The 16671-nt window shown below is 42.8% G+C and overlaps 1 protein-coding gene across 1 annotated transcript in view; it reads right to left on the bottom strand.

The window, feature by feature from the left end:
- The window catches only part of spata17 (spermatogenesis associated 17), a gene marked incomplete at its 3' end in the record, with an annotated part of 68411 nt that overhangs the window by 47768 nt on the left and 3972 nt on the right, over positions 1 to 16671 (bottom strand). The window contains exons 3-5 of the mRNA XM_080730053.1: positions 15913 to 15994; positions 13511 to 13561; positions 8656 to 8759 (exon numbers count right to left, since the gene is read on the bottom strand). Coding sequence (XP_080586179.1) covers positions 8656 to 8759; positions 13511 to 13561; positions 15913 to 15994 — 237 coding nt within the window. The remainder of the gene's footprint in view (positions 1 to 8655; positions 8760 to 13510; positions 13562 to 15912; positions 15995 to 16671) is intronic.

Raw genomic sequence — 16671 nt, 5'->3', positions numbered from 1 at the left:
CGCACACACACACACACACACACACACACACACCATCACCATGGATGTGACAACCAACGCTGATCCATGTAGAGTATATTTTGAAGGAGAGCAGAATCTCAGAGCAGCATGAAGTTATTTGTCTTTTTTCATTCCCTACTACCTCTATCCTCCCTCGGGTCCCTCCTGCATTGTTTTCTCCCTTTTTCTGAACAAAGTTGTTTTCCTTAAGAGGCAGGGATAGCAAAGCTCTCTCACACACAGCAGAGAAATCCAATCAAAGACAGAAGTAAATTTGTCTCCATCCTGATCTAGTCAGTGTGACGATATCTCCCTCTGTTTTTTTTTACCATAGCAGCTCCCCTTTCATGAATGTCCTTGAGGTGGACATGAGAAAGAAAGGAAAGAATAGGGAGAGAGAGAGTGAACAGTGGAGAGAGACAGTGAGACCCCCCAGCTCTACTCCCCCATCTCATCTCCATCTCTCATCTCTTGCCCCTTCTCTTCTCAATCTATCCTCCCTTTTGTAGATCTGCCCCCTCTCCTCTCATTCCCTCTCCCATCTCTATCTCACCCCCGCTCTCCTCTCCATCTACCCCCCCCCCCAATCCATCTCACCCCCTCTCCTCTCTCCGTCCACCCCAGTGTTGATTTCGTCGACTAAAACTATGACAAAAAAATGTGTGTCGACTGTGTTTTTTTCATTGACGAAAACTGAATAAAAGCTAATCAAAACTAAGCTGTGATGACTACAACTAAGACTAAATATATTGATAATTTCGTCAACAAAATAAAAACTAGACTAAAACGTTAGGGAGGGACTAGTGGAGAAGAAAGTAATTTTACGTTTGGCTGCTCTCAGGTGTTGCTTGCTGAAAATAGCAGATCTACAAGCTCACAAACGCGTCGCGCTGCGACGCGTTGTGAGCTTGTAGATCGCTATTTTCAGCATGCAACCAAGTGTAAAATCAGTCATTACGATGCCATCAAGGACTGCCAAAATACATTTTAGTTGACTAAATCAACTGTAGATTTAGTCAACTAAAATCTCATGATATTTTAGTCGACTAAAATTAGACTAAAACTAAAACTTTTCAGGAGACTAAATTATGACTAAAACTAAAGGAGATTTTATTCAAATGACTAAAACTAAATCAAAATTTGCTGTCAAAAACAACACTGGTCCACCCCCCCCCCCCCCCCCCCCCCCACTCCAGCTCAGATGAGTTAAAACATTGTGCCATGTTGTCGTCGTTGCAGCATCACAGGGATAAGAGTTATTTATCTGATTATGGTGGTAATATTACACAGCTGTTTATTGCAGATAGAGGAATAACTCATGCAGCCAACAGGCCGTGATGGAGAAACACACACACACACACACACACACACACACACACACACACACACACACACACACACACACACACACACACACACACACACACACACACACACACACACACTTAGTAAATATGTAAAGCGGGCCAGCTCTGCTTTTCTAATTGCCCCCCCACACCCCACCTCACCCCCCCCCCCCCCTTCCTGCATGCCCTTATTAAAGCCCAGGAACTTAAAGTGTCTCCCTGACAAAGTGATAAATTGTTGGGTAACAGAGGGAAAGTGTGGCAGAGAGGGGTTGCACCGAGGGGTCCTGACTTCATTAGGCTCTGCAGGAGAAAGAGGAGAGCGGGAATGAATGAGGATGGACGCAACAGAACCCTGAACCTCAGAGAGAGAGCGAGAGAGAGAGCGAGAGGAGAGATATGGAAGGTGAGGACGAGGGGAGTGTAAGCGCCTGTATTAGCAGAGTGCTGTGGCTAATGAAATGACACAGATGGTTTTGTACAGAGAGAGATCTGTCAGGACAGAGAGAGAGAGAGAGAGAGAGATGGAGAAAGAGAGAGAGAGAGAGAGAGAGAGAGAGAGAGAGAGAGAGAGAGATGGAGAGATGGAGAGAGAGAGAGAGAGAGAGGGCGTGGGTTCAGTGGTCCAAGTGCTGCTTCCATATCATTAACATGCACGGACGGTCAGTCTGCGCTAAATGGAGACCATTAGTCCAAGTTTGAATAATTTATACAGACGGAAAGACGTGGCGAGTGAGGGACAGACGGACAGAGTATGTGTGTGTTGTGTGTGTGTGTGTGGTGTGTGTGTGTGTGTGTGTGTGTGTGTGTGTTGTGCGCGCTGCGCGCGCGCGCGTGCGTGTGTGCGTGCGCGTGTGTAGAGGGTGAGATATCAGGTGGTGTGTGTGTTTGTGTGTGCAGGCTGAGTGATCAGGTGGTGTGTGTGTGTGTGTGTGTGTGTGTGTGTGTGTGTGTGTGTGTGTGTGTGTGTGTGTAAGAGAGAGAACACAGACAGGATGTTTTAAATAAAATGGCTGCACGGCGTTAATTGATCACGACCCCAGCAGCACTAAATAAACAAGTGATTAACTGGAGAGAGAGTGACCTCATCACCCCCAACTGCTGTGGAGGAGGGCCCTCTGTGTGTGTGTGTGTGTGTGTGTGTGTGTGTGTGTGTGTGTGTGTGTGTGTGTGTGTGTGTGTGTGTGTGTGTGTGTTAATGAGGATACTAGGGGATGGCACATGGCTGGTAATGAACCAGTGGCATCAGTGAAATGACAACAGCCAAGCATCTCATCTCTCACTCAGACTAATCCTGTTCCATAATCCCCCTCTTCCTGATTCCTTCAATCTGTTCCCATTATTCTCTCTCTCTCCATCCTCTCTCTCACTTAAAAAACATTTTCCTCACAGAGATATTAACCAGGGGTAACCACACACAGGCTACAACTAATCCCACAGCTAAAAGCACATTAAAACCTATCCTAAAAACAAGCTAAAACTGTCCATCTAAAACCAACTGCAAACTAATCCCAATATACACATTAAAACATATCCTACTAGCTAGACCAAGCTAGAAGCGTTTCGACTAACCACTAATACCTCTAACAATGTTAAAACAACATTTACTAACCCCGCTAAAACTAATCCCACAAACCAAACCACCTCATGCCAATACTATGTTAACCAATTTACAACTAAGCCCACTAACCACATTCAAACTAATCCCTATAACCAAGCTAAAACGAAATCCCACGGACAACATTAAACAAAATCACATTAATCAGGCTAAAACTAATCACACTAACCAGGCTAAACTGATCGCTATGACTAATCACTAACCAGTCGTTCACTCCAGTTACACACACACACACACAGTATGTCTATTAGACTATTATCAACATGATGGATCTATTACAGACAACATGCTGGTCTGTGAGTCACTACAGACAACATGCTGGTCTGTGAGTCACTACAGACAACATGCTGGTCTGTGAGTCACTACAGACAACATGCTGGTCTGTGAGTCACTACAGACAAATGCTGGTCTGTGAGTCACTACAGACAACATGCTGGTATGTGAGTCACTACAGACAACATGCTGGTATGTGAGTCATTACAGACAACATGCTGGTATGTGAGTCATTACAGACAACATGCTGGTCTGCGAGTCAGTACAGTCACTACAGACAACATGCTGGTCTGTGAGTCAGTACAGACAACATGCTGGTCTGTGAGTCAGTACAGAGTCACTACAGACAACATGCTGGTCTGTGAGTCAGTACAGACAACATGCTGGTCTGTGAGTCAGTACAGAGTCACTACAGACAACATGCTGGTCTGTGAGTCAGTAGAGAGTCACTACAGACAACACGCTGGACTGTGAGTCACTACAGACAACATTCTGGTCGGTGAGTCACTACGGTCAACATGCTGGTCTGTGAGTCACTACAGACAACATGCTGGTCTGTGAGTCAGTACAGAGTCACTACAGACAACATGCTGGTCTGTGAGTCACTACAGTCAACATGCTGGTCTGTGAGTCACTACAGAGTCACTACAGACAACATGCTGGTCTGTGAGTCACTACAGACAACATGCTGGTCTGTGAGTCACTACAGAGTCACTACAGACAACATGCTGGTCTGTGAGTCACTACAGACAACATGCTGGTCTACAGAGTCACTACAGACAACATGCTGGTCTGTGAGTCAGTACAGACAACATGCTGGTCTGTGAGTCACTACAGACAACATGCTGGTCTGTGAGTCACTACAGACAACATGCTGGTCTGTGAGTCAGTACAGAGTCACTACAGACAACATGCTGGTCTGTGAGTCAGTAGAGAGTCACTACAGACAACACGCTGGACTGTGAGTCAGTACAGACAACATGCTGGTCTGTGAGTCACAACAGTCAACATGCTGGTCTGTGAGTCACTACAGACAACATGCTGGTCTGTGAGTCAGTACAGACAACATGCTGGTCTGTGAGTCAGTACAGAGTCACTACAGACAACATGCTGGTCTGTGAGTCACTACAGACAACATTCTGGTCTGTGAGTCACTACAGAGTCACTACAGACAACATGCTGGTCTGTGAGTCACTACAGACAACATGCTGGTCTGTGAGTCACTACAGAGTCACTACAGACAACATGCTGGTCTGTGAGTCACTACAGACAACATGCTGTCTGTGAGTCATTACAGACAACATGCTGGTCTGTGAGTCAGTACAGACAAACATGCTGGTCTGTGAGTCAGTACAGAGTCACTACAGAGTCACTACAGACAACATGCTGGTCTGTGAGTCAGTACAGACAACATGCTGGTCTGTGAGTCAGTACAGAGTCACTACAGACAACACGCTGGACTGTTAGTCACTACAGACACATGCTGGTCTGTGAGTCACTACAGACAACATGCTGGTATGTGAGTCATTACAGACAACATGCTGGTCTGCGAGTCAGTACAGTCACTACAGACAACACACTGGTCTGTGAGTCAGTACAGTCACTACAGACAACACACTGGTCTGTGAGTCAGTACAGTCACTACAGACAACATGTTGGTCTGTGAGTCATTACAGACAAAATGCTGGTCAGTGAGTCATTACAGACAACATGCTGGTCTCTGAGTCAGTACAGTCACTACAGAGTCTGTAGTGACTGTACTGACTCACAGACCAGCGTGTTGTCTGTAGTACAGACAACACACTGGTCTGTGAGTCAGTACAGACAACATGTTGGTCTGTGAGTCAGTACAGAGTCACTACAGACAACATGCTGGTCTGTGAGTCAGTACAGACAACATGCTGGTCTGTGAGTCAGTACAGAGTCACTACAGACAACATGCTGGTCTGTGAGTCAGTACAGACAACATGCTGGTCTCTGAGTCAGTACAGAGTCACTACAGACAACATGCTGGTCTGTGAGTCAGTACAGACAACATGCTGGTCTGTGAGTCAGTACAGAGTCACTACAGACAACACGCTGGACTCTTCTGGTAGACAAGGATAGGGTTGTATTCCTGCTCACGTTATACTATGTGTCAGACTTCTTGATGAAGTGGCCATTTGTGTGTGTGTGTGTGTGTGTGTGTGTGTGTGTGTGTATGTGTGTGCGCGCGCGCTGCGTGACTGTGTGTATGCATGCGTGTGTGTGTGTGTGTGTGTGTGTGTGTGTGTGTGTGTGTGTGTGTGTGTGTGTGAGAGAGAGAGTGTGTGTGTGCGTGCGCGCGACTGTGCATGTGTTGTAATACAATACTTAGGTGGCAACACTTCCTTAATGCACTTTATGAGCCCATGCAGTCACCTGTACTTCGACAGGGGAGGTGAAGGAGGGAGGAGAGGAGAAGAGGAGAGGAGGAGGAGGGGAGAAGGGGAGTCAGTGATCCAAGGAGCACTTTAACAAATTTACATTTAATTTTAGCAGAGGCCGCAAGATATTTTCTGGCAAAATATATTAGCAACATAAAAAAAAAACGGACTATTAGCTAAACGTCGCTTTTTTTCCTTCTTTTTTGTCAAAAATAAAAGATGTCGTCTCTGCAGCGCTGAGCCCTGCAGCTTCAAATCAGACACTAATTTTTAATTTCTTTACATCGTTCACTTCTCTCTCTCTCTCTCAGCCCCAGGCGCTTTGGAGGACTCTCTCTCTCTCTCATCCCTCTCTCTCTCTCTCTCTCTCTCTCTCTCTCTCTCTCTTTCTCTCTCTCATCCTTTCTTCAGCTCCTTCTCTTCCCCCCCTCCCTCCTTCATGGTTGCTCTACCTCTCATCTAGCACAAGTTAACCAATGTCTCTCTCTCTCTTTCTTTATTTCTTTCGTATACAAGGTGTAACTCACACTCGTCCTACAACCCCCCCCCCCCCCCCCCCCCCCCCTCTCTCTCTCTCTCGCTGAGGTTATGGGAACACAAGTCCACCTTTTCCCCAGCTGCCTTTACATTAATCAAATCAATTCATCTTCAGTGAGTCTTTCCTGCTGTTCTGCATAAAATATTGTTGTGTGGTAGGAAGGTAGCGGAGGTCCCTCGACATACCATACATCACCAACACAACCCATGCATCGCAAGGAAGGCCAATGTTCAAATTTCCTCATCGTATAAAATGTATAATTATAATGATGCTATATAAGTTATTTTATTGTACAGTTAAAGTAGAGTAAATATTGATACTCTGCTTGGGGAGGGGGGCATGCCTCTGCTTTTGATACCCCCCTCTGGTAACTGTTTTATCCCTGCTTCTGGTCAGGCTGTATTAAATACTGTACATGCATTTCCTTTTGAGGAATGTAGCCTGTTTGATATATAATATCACAGTTTAAAATTGTCATTAAATAAATATGTTAACCACATTAAAGGCCCATTCCCACTGGGCCAGATAACAGATGAAAAAATCTCTTTCTCCAGATATTTTTCCATTCAAAGTGGATGGTAGATACAAATAAAAACATATCTGCCACAGATATTTCTTTTATCTGTGGCAGATATTTTTTATATCTGTATCTACCATCCACTTTGAATGGAAAAATATCTGGAGAAAGAGATTTTTTTATCTGTTATCTGGCCCAGTGGGAATGGGCCTTAACACTGGCATCCCCCGTTTTGGGCAGATTTTCAATGTTTTAAAAAGTTGTTGCGATGCAACACGTTGTAAGATTGTAAATCGGAATGCTAATTTAGCCACTCGCCTCTGTTCATTTAACAAATCCCCCAAAATTAATGTAGTGAACGCATGCCTTTCTATCCTAAAAGGCACGTTGACCTAATTTAAAATGTCAAGCCCTTCACTGACTATGTAATAGTAATTGTTATTATTGGTCCAAAATACAGTACATCAGATTGTTTGCTTCTTTTTTGTCACACTGGATAATTAACAACTTCATCAACAACGTGCATTATTATGTTGAAAGTCTCCTAAAGGGCTAAACTTGCACAGAGATATAATAGCAGAAAACACAGAACAAAGCATCTCTACTATAAAGCTTCGTACACACCGCCGGCGAATTGGCGAATAGCGAATTAGCGTATAATTCGCCTTTTGTTTAAAACCTTATAAAGTCAATGGAAGCATCCACACCAAACGCGAGTTTTAAAAAAGCGAAAAGGCGTCTGTTTTTTATTCGCCCTTGTGTCGAATTTAGCGAACATTCGCTGGTGAACTCCTCTCTCTCTGTATTAAATCAAGCTCACTCTATCCTACTTAAAGAAAGAGAGAGAGCATGGTCGAGGGACCTTCTCTTTGCATTGCTTTTCCGTGTCTCTCGTCTGTGTGGCTGCTTGGGAAAAGTACTCGAATGTCTACTGGTAAAAGCATGGTTTGTATGTTTTATTGTTAATTTATATCTGCAAAAAGACTAATGTTTTAAAATAAATCGCTGGGTATAAATACAATAGGTTCCGAAATGTAGTGGAGTAGAAGGAAAGCACTGGGAATTGGACTCAAGTACAAATACCTACAAGTACAGGCTACTCAAGTAAATGTACTTTTAATTACTTTACACCACCGCTGCTGCGAGCTGCCTGTCTGCGGGGGAACGGAGCGGAGGGTGGGGAACGGTGAACGCGTGTTGTCTCTTCTGTGATGTGATGGGTTGTGTGCGCCGGTGAAGACTTCTATTCTTCTTTTTCTTTTTATTATTTAATAGGCTAACAACCACGACCAGGTCATCATCACTTGAGGATGTTGTTTCCATTGTTTTATTTGTTTCCCCGTCCGTTCTCCTCTCTCCTCTCTCTCCTTTCTTCTCCTTTCTCCTCCTGTGGCTACAGGCCGATATTACCCCCTCGTATTTAGGCAAATTAAGCGAATATTACACGCATATTCGCGTCGCTTTTTGGTGTGTATGGAAAAAGGCGAATGGCGAATTCTTCGCCTTTTTGGTTCGCTTATTCACGTCGTTTTCGCTAATTCGCCGGTCTGGACAGAGCTTAAGAAATGAGAAATAATAGAAATGCAAAAGGAAATACATCCAAATCAAATGTCATGAATACAAAAATTCAAACATCAGGGCAGGCACAGAGGGCCAAAGCTCTCCTCTGCACTTCACCTCTGCAGACATATATAATATTTTTAACAATTAACAATTAAACACTATACTTAATTGACCGGAGTCCCCCAGGGGTCTAGCTCCCCTACGTTTTACCCACCACAACATTATTTTTGCCAAAGATATTCAATCTAAAAGCTCACAACCCAGCGTGTTATGTGCTACAGATTTGCAGGACAAGACTGAGTCAACCTCTGCTGCATATTTACAATTACTTTGAACATAACTTTTTTTAACCACATTTATTCATCATGTATCCTGGCCTAAGGGACAACATGTACCTGACTAGGTCATTCTTCATGGCCAGTCCTTGCAGGTACTTCTTGCGAGTGTAGAAATTATGGATGTATTTTCTCACATAGAAACCTCTCCACCTGCGCTGGATCTGTGAGAAACAGACACAGAAACAGTGACAGTCTAAACAACGGCAACAACATCTCCACCAAAAATATCTACAAGCTCACAACTCATTGCATAATAGATTTTCAACATTACTGTATGTTCAACCCAGAACAGGGATACTAGGGTATAAGACTCAATAATAAGAAAAATATTATGTGAATACTCTGCGATCTTCTCTGTGTTCCAGTAAAATTTGCATCGGCAGCTACGAGTGTGGGATTAAACTATTGTATCCGTTAAGGCTCTGCACAGAGTCAGACATTCTGTGCGCCTCCGAATTGTGATAGATAATCATGACGAGGTTATCTGTATATAACTTCTCAGAGAGAATGAAAGAAATGTACAGTTTTTATTGTTTTTATCATTATGTTATGCCAATGCTTTACAATTAGATAAAAGGGAGGAAAAAAAACACTTATGTATATGCACACACACAAACACACACACACGCACATGGAGGCTAGAGGACTATTCTGAAGCGGTGTGGATGTCCTTCAGACTAATTATGAGATTAAAACAACAGAAGGTAAAAGAATAATCAGACAGCAAGAGGAGAGAGAAGAGAAGAGGAGAGAAGAGAGAGAAGAGAAGAGAAGAGAAGAGAAGAGAAGAGAAGAGAAGAGAAGAGAAGAGAAGAGAAGAGAAGAGAAGAGAAGAGAAGAGAAGAGAAGAGGGGAGGGGAGGAGGAGAGGGATAAGAAAACAAAGAGCAAAATGAGAATTAGCATTGATCTACCAGTCAATAGATAATTTTAAATAAAGTAATTGCTGCCACCGAAGTTCTTGTTGACCTTTTTTTGACTAGTGAAATCAATGCAGTTGAATGTAATAGAAGAGCGAGCGTGGCGTGTAAACACTGGTTTCCATTACAGCGCTAATACGTGATCCTCTGTTAGCCAGCATGGCGTTATGAAGCCAAGCCAACGGGACAGTACCCAGGGGATTCAAAAATGATTGGCTATCTCTCTCTCTCTCTCTCTCTCCGCCTCTCCCCTTCTGATGCACTGTCAAATACTGTGTGTGTTAATTTAACTCTTGATTTGCTTGATTATAACAAAATTAATCAATTTAAAGATTGTTTTCGAAATTGTTATTTTTGCACGACACCATTGCATGATGAAGGACAAAATAGAGCTTAAAGGAGTAGTTCACCCCCAAAATGACTTTTCTTCTATTGATTAGTCACGCCATGGAGAGTAGATTTCAATAATATATTCCGTTTTTTGTCGCATTCCTAAGACAAAAATGTGATAACAATAAATTTGCCGCCATTCGTTCCGGATGGGGACCCGTTTCAATGGGGGTAAATTTACTCGAATCAAATTTTTGTCTTAGGAATGTGACAAAAACCAAAAATATTATTGAACTCTACTCTCCATGGCGTGACTAATCAATAGAAAAAAAAAGTCATTTTGGGGGTGAACTACTCCTTTAAGTGGTTAATCAGACTAATCAATTATAAAAAAACAATGTGTTTTTTTTCACGTTGATTCGTTGATGTACAGTATAAAACAATGTATAATTTTATTTAAAATATATATTTTTTGTCTTGTACACAAATGGAGTTACAAATGGATAAATTAAGACAGAGGATTTAACTTTCTTCCTCTGCTGGTCAGAGAGAGACAGAGGGTGGCGATGTCCTTCAGACTCACCAGCATGCAAACAGACATGCTGTCATGCATACGCATACATTTGTGCAAATGTACACCTGTCCTGTGCATGCTGTAAATGCATTCACATATACATGCATGGACACACATGCACATGTGCATTAGGCTTAGGATGTTCGAATGAGAGAAAACTGAGAAAGGAAATCACTATACAGGTATTTAGGACAGATAAGAAAATGTATAACTCATTCAAATACAAATAAATAAATACATTATTTAACCCATTTTGGCCTAGAATTATTGAATGCTTTAACCAGTGAAAAATAGCAGATATACAAGCTCACAGCCGCGCTGCGAGCTTGTAGATCTGCTATTTTTGAAAAAGTCATGAAAATGTGTGCAAATCTTTGAATAAATGTATTTTCAAAGCGAACGTTTGTAACTCAAATTTTGCTTCTGGGTGGTCCCTGTAACTAAATATTTTGTGATGGGGGTCCGTGGCCAAATACATCATTTTGGGGGTCCTTCACGTGAAAAGGTTTGAGAACCACTGACATAGTAGTCTCTCAAGAACAGACTAACTGAGCTCCAGTTAAGTGGAAAGGACCTTTTCTTTGACGATGGCTGGTCAGATTGCTGACATAGAAACGTAGGTTTTTCAAAAAATCTTAGAAGGATTCAAAAGACACTTATAGAATCGGGTCACAATTCAAATTTTCTCGATTTTTCAAAAATAGCAGATCTACAAGCTCGCAGCGCGGCACTCGGTGCCGCGCTGTGAGCTTGTATATGTGCTATTTTTCAATAGTTAAAGCATAAAATAATGACACAATAATGTGTACCCGTTCTGAATGGGTTGTTAAACATTAGACATATGGTAACCCATATACCCTTAACACTCGTTCTGTATTTAAAGCGGGGCGACCATCAGCAGATCTCTGAATGGATTTAACACATTATTTGTAAGTGCTTCATAATAACTAGAAAGATGCATTTCTGGGAGATTGCAAGTGTAGTCACCGTGATGCTAACGTAGTCACATTTCTGTCTTACCATTTGAATTTTCCCCATTCAAGTCAATGTGGAAAATGTATTCACTGACAAATGAATGGCCCTTTTATGCCCCCATATATGGAGATCCCTGATGTCATCAATATCAATATTCCAATATATCTAGGAATGCCCATATATGGACATACTGGTTGACTCTGCATTTTCCCATTTGGCTTCCAGTCAGTCTTCATGTGGTCTATGATGTCAGACATCTATGATGTCAGTCATCTCCATATTTGGGAAAAGTTTAATTACGGTAGTGTGTTTCTTTTCAGCCTTTTCATCTAAACAGTGCCATCCAGGCTGAAGCCTACCTACTCCAAAACTGTGTTATTAGCACGCACACGCACGCACACACACACACACACACACACACACACACACACACACACACACACACACACACACACAGGCACTATTTCCGTATCTGCGGATTCTGTCTGTACGTTAAGTAGAGAATCAGCAGATGCAAAGCTCCTCATCAAATCAACATGCTCTATATTGGTTCTAAACTAGCTGGAAAGGTTGTTGAAAAGAAACACATCAGGTGAGCAGACTGAAGACAGCTCAGCTGTAAATAGCATTGCATTCATAAGGCGATGTTTGATTTGCCAGTGTAATCGAAATCTTTCTTTGTTTGGTTGGTTTTTAAGCCACAATAGGGGGCTGCAGCCAGGGGCTATGGCTATTTCTGGGTCCTTTTGGTATAGAACGCTTTTGGATCCCCTCTGTTCTAGGAAATCAAAAGGCATTGGAAAACATTAAGACAGATGACCGTTTAACTTCATCCTCCCTAGCGTAATAGGGAGGATGATGTAACAAATAATCCTGAGATTGTGATGAATGACAAATCAATCAATTTGACCACAAGAAAATTCTCAATTCAACGATTCAATATTTCAAGTTAAAACAAATATGTTCTTGAGAAAATAAATAAACCTTGTTGAACGCCATGACCTGAAAATTCAGAGTAATTTCATGAGATCCTGTTTCAGTGATGTCCTTTTCTTTTCTTTTCTCATCTCATCTCGCCATATCTATTTTTCTTTCCAGGATACATTTCCAGTGTTTCCTGTAGACATGTATGTGTTTTTTTTACAGGGCTAATAAAGCACTCTCCTCTCCACCTTCAGCAGCTTCTACTCCACTTTAAGTGGTGACATCATCCCTCACCTCTGACCTTGTGCCCTCAGATGGCGCTGACCCCCGGATCTGTGGTCTGAAGCGCAGAGGTGGTCAGCTTTATTTGTTTGTGCTGCTATCAAATATAAAACTCAAAACCCTCCGTTTCCAGCCCTTCCAGCCAACACCCAAACATCTGGCTTGTTCTGAACATCGACGCGGCCTCTTCAATAAACACAGGGGGGATTTCTTTGTTGGCCTGTAAAAACCTTTAATGGTTTCGGCTGAGTGAAATTGTTAGGCAAAAGAGTGGGCTGCGTGGAACAGTAAAAATATAAGGTTTCAACGCGATATCCTCGCGTAAAAGTGCCAAAACGTCAGTCAAAGCCACAGCCTTATGATTTATGGGTTTACAGTAGTAGCCGTTAAAATGATATGAGGAAGAGGGAGCATTTTATAAGAGGGACGTGACAGCGGGGAATGCTGAGGGGAAAAATCATAGAAATGTCCTGAAGAGCCTGGAAGCCAGAAAACCCCCTGAAGCATTACGGTATCACGCTTTACACTTGAAGCATTTTGCTTGTGTCCACTGGGATTTAAAATGGTAAACGCAAGTTCCCCAGAACAAAAAATGAATAATGTAGCCTGCAGAAATAACACAAGGTTCATTTATATACCTTAGAAGTGTGTACGAATGTCACAAAAGAAAATGTTACATTTTTAACAAAATTGCATCCGGATACAGTTTTATCCCACTGCTATTATGTCATTTGCTTCAAAAGCACAAGATCTGATCACGCAATTTTGCAGTGAGCAAGGTGAGGACTGCTACTTGTCCTACCACTTGTGGACTTCCTGACCTGCTACAGTTCCACCTCCCATTTGACAATACACAAAAAATAAATAAATAAGAAAACAACACAAAAACAGTGGGTGGTGATATTTACCGTGATCGCCATCCCCTCATAGGTATTCATCTTCATGATAAAATATGCTGCCTGCGAACACAAAGGGAAGACATAGCGTTACATCTAGTCTGCCGGGCCCTCTGTTCCGACCACAGCAGGCCTCAAAGATAAACACATCTCTATACATAATACATAGCACACACACAAACAGTCAGATAACGCTTGATTTATACCTGATCGCTCGCCGTGCCGCACAACAAAGATCGCAGATGTACGAGCTCGCAACGCATATAGTGCTGCCGTGAGCTTGTAGGTCTGCTATATTCGGTGCAAGACACTGACGACACTGACACGCAACTAAAGTCTAAAAATCACCCTTTAGGCCTAGTGGAGGCGAGAGGGGGGGGGGGGGGCAAGAGAAAGTGAGCAGGTGAAAGAGAGAGGGGGCCGAGGTGAACGCGGGTGAGCGAGACGCAAGCGAGAGGAGGGGGACGGGGGGGGGGGGGGTTCAGTGGAAGAGAGAGAGCAGGAGAGGTTAGCGAGGGGAGGAGGAACGGCGGACGAGTGCTGCTCTCTTAACCCATTTAGGCCTAGGATTATTGACTGCTTTAACTATTGAAAAATAGCAGATATACAAGCTCACAGCGCGGCACCGAGTGCCGCGCTGCGAGCTTGTAGATCTGCTATTTTTGAAAAATCATGATTTTTCTTTGCAAGTCTTTGAATATATCTATTTAAAAGCGAACATTTGTAAATCAGATATTTGCTTCTGGGGGGTCCCTGGAACAACATATTTTGAGATGGGGGTCCGTGGCTAAATACCTGTAATTTTGGGGGTCCTTGACATGAAAAAGTTTGAGAACCACTGATTTAGAGGAAGGATTTAGAAGTCGGGTCAAAGATCGGGTCAAAGATATTCATAGACTTGCACACATTTTCACGATTTTTCAAAAATAGCAGATCTACAAGCTCGCAGCGCGGCACTCGGTGCCGCGCTGTGAGCTTGTATATCTGCTATTTTTCTAAGGTTAAAGCATACAATAATGGTTAAAGTGGTTAAAATCTAATGCGACTCGGGCGCGTTCCGGGTATTTGAGAGTTAACACCCCCGACGCACACGAGGGCCAGGAAAATCTATGGTAGTCAAGCTGCGAGCTAATGGAGATATATGACGTCCAAACGCTCTCCGCTGGGCTTCATAATCAATGACAGCGCTGCCAGGAGAGAGAGAGAGAGAGAGAGAGAGAGAGAGACCAGTAGAAAAGACCAGCCGGCCGCGTACGATTGGTGGCTCGCCTTCTCCGTGCCGTCGGCACTTTGGTTTGAGCTGCGCGTGGCGGCGGAGAGCCGCGCGCATGGACCACCGGGGAAACATTTCAGGAGCAAACTGGAGAGCCGGGCCATAAAAGAAATTCATATCTCAACACGTCTTCTTTAATAACCACAGAGGGAAGAGAAGAGGAGGGGAGGAGAGGAGAGAATACAGACAAAGACTTGAAAGGAGGGCCGTACATTCAGCTCCATGTTTCCATAAGAGGCTCTCACACACACACGCGCAAGCATGCGCACACGCACGCACGCGCACGCGCACGCACGCACGCACGCACGCACGCACGCACGCACGCACGCACACACGCACGCACACACACACACACACACACAGAGGGAGAGAGAGAGAGAGAGAGAGAGCGTCACATAGAAAGTGAGAGAGGGCAAGAGAGGAAGAAAAAAAAGTCCAGCCTCTTAGGACTAATACAAAATAGTGCGCCGTAGCATATTTTGAGTGATTTAAATTAGTGCTCGTCTGTTTCCAAATGAGACCAAACAGGCTCGTTTTAGTCCATATGTGTGTTGTGACACATCCTTCATCGTTTCCCCCTCCACCCCCCCCCCCCCCCCTCGTTTCCATTTTCCTGAACGCCTCCCAAACAGCGGCTGGCAGTTATGCTTTAGCAAACAGTCAATTTAGAGGCGTGATAAATAGCTTGTTGTGATACGTTTACAAAACTCAATCCAGGGGAAAATTATACGTGAGAGCGCAGGGTATTGGATCCAGTATCAACAATCTGTTCAATTAGGAAGCAGTTGGAGGCAATATGCTGGGGAAAAAAACTGGGCCTCGCTATAGTAAAGCATTTACCCCCACCACACACAGACCCTCCCTCTCTATCAGCACCACCCACCCACCCCCACCCACCCTCCATCCCTCCATCCATCCATCCTTCCGTTCCGACCCCTCCGCTCTCTCTATATGCATCCCAGGAGGAGATATATAGATGGAATTCCATATCATATGGCATCATATTTCCTAAGTGCTAATTTCCTGATGTGTAATGGGTGAATTATATTTCTTAAGGTCAGAGGCAGGGGCTGAGGAATATGGCAATTGAATTCTAATGCATGCTATCATAACATAATCAATATATCTATAGTTGGCTTACCTTCACCATTTGTCTGAGGCGCGCCCTTGCTGCGAAGCCGCGCCATGCTTTCTGGATAATGGTCGCCTTCCTGTGCAAAAGACTGAAAGAATTTTGTGGCATGTTAATACACAATACAATTGGGTTAAATATATATATATATATATATTTTTTTAATCATATTTTAAAACAAACTTGACTGAAATAAAACTATGTGACCTTTTGGAAAGGAGAGTTTAAGCTGCATTCCAGCAATAATGAATGATTACTTTATCCTTTTTTGGTTAATCGATTAATCGAGAAGTACATTTTATATAAATTATTCAACAATATGAAATTGAATAGATTAACTGATGCAGCCATAATTTGTATACATACTTACAATTAGGTTATTATACATACTAGTATTACTGTTATATTGTTAACTGTTGTTGCTGCTATTGTTGCTTCTGCTCTCTCCCTCTCTGTCTCTCCTTTTTTCTGTATTCCCTCTTTTTCATTGTCATTGTCTCTAAAACTGGGACAATGACAGTATGGTAGGCCTATGTAAAGTGTCTTGATAAAATAAAAAAATAAAAAAAATAATTTCATTTGAATTGGATGAAAACCCAATAAATTTCGTTTTTTTAAAAAAAGGATTAAAACAAAAAGCACAAACAAAATGTTCATTACTACTGTCCATGAGATTATAAAAAAACAGTAATGTTATAGCCTATTGTAAGTCAACCAATGAATACAGTATATTCATCTATTGTCATTATCATTATAAAAACATGAGAT

This window comes from Nannobrachium achirus (genome assembly GCF_963921795.1).
Source record: "Nannobrachium achirus genome assembly, chromosome: 7".
Taxonomy (NCBI): Eukaryota; Metazoa; Chordata; class Actinopteri; order Myctophiformes; family Myctophidae; genus Nannobrachium; species Nannobrachium achirus.
This window is presented reverse-complemented; position numbering and strand designations above follow the sequence as displayed.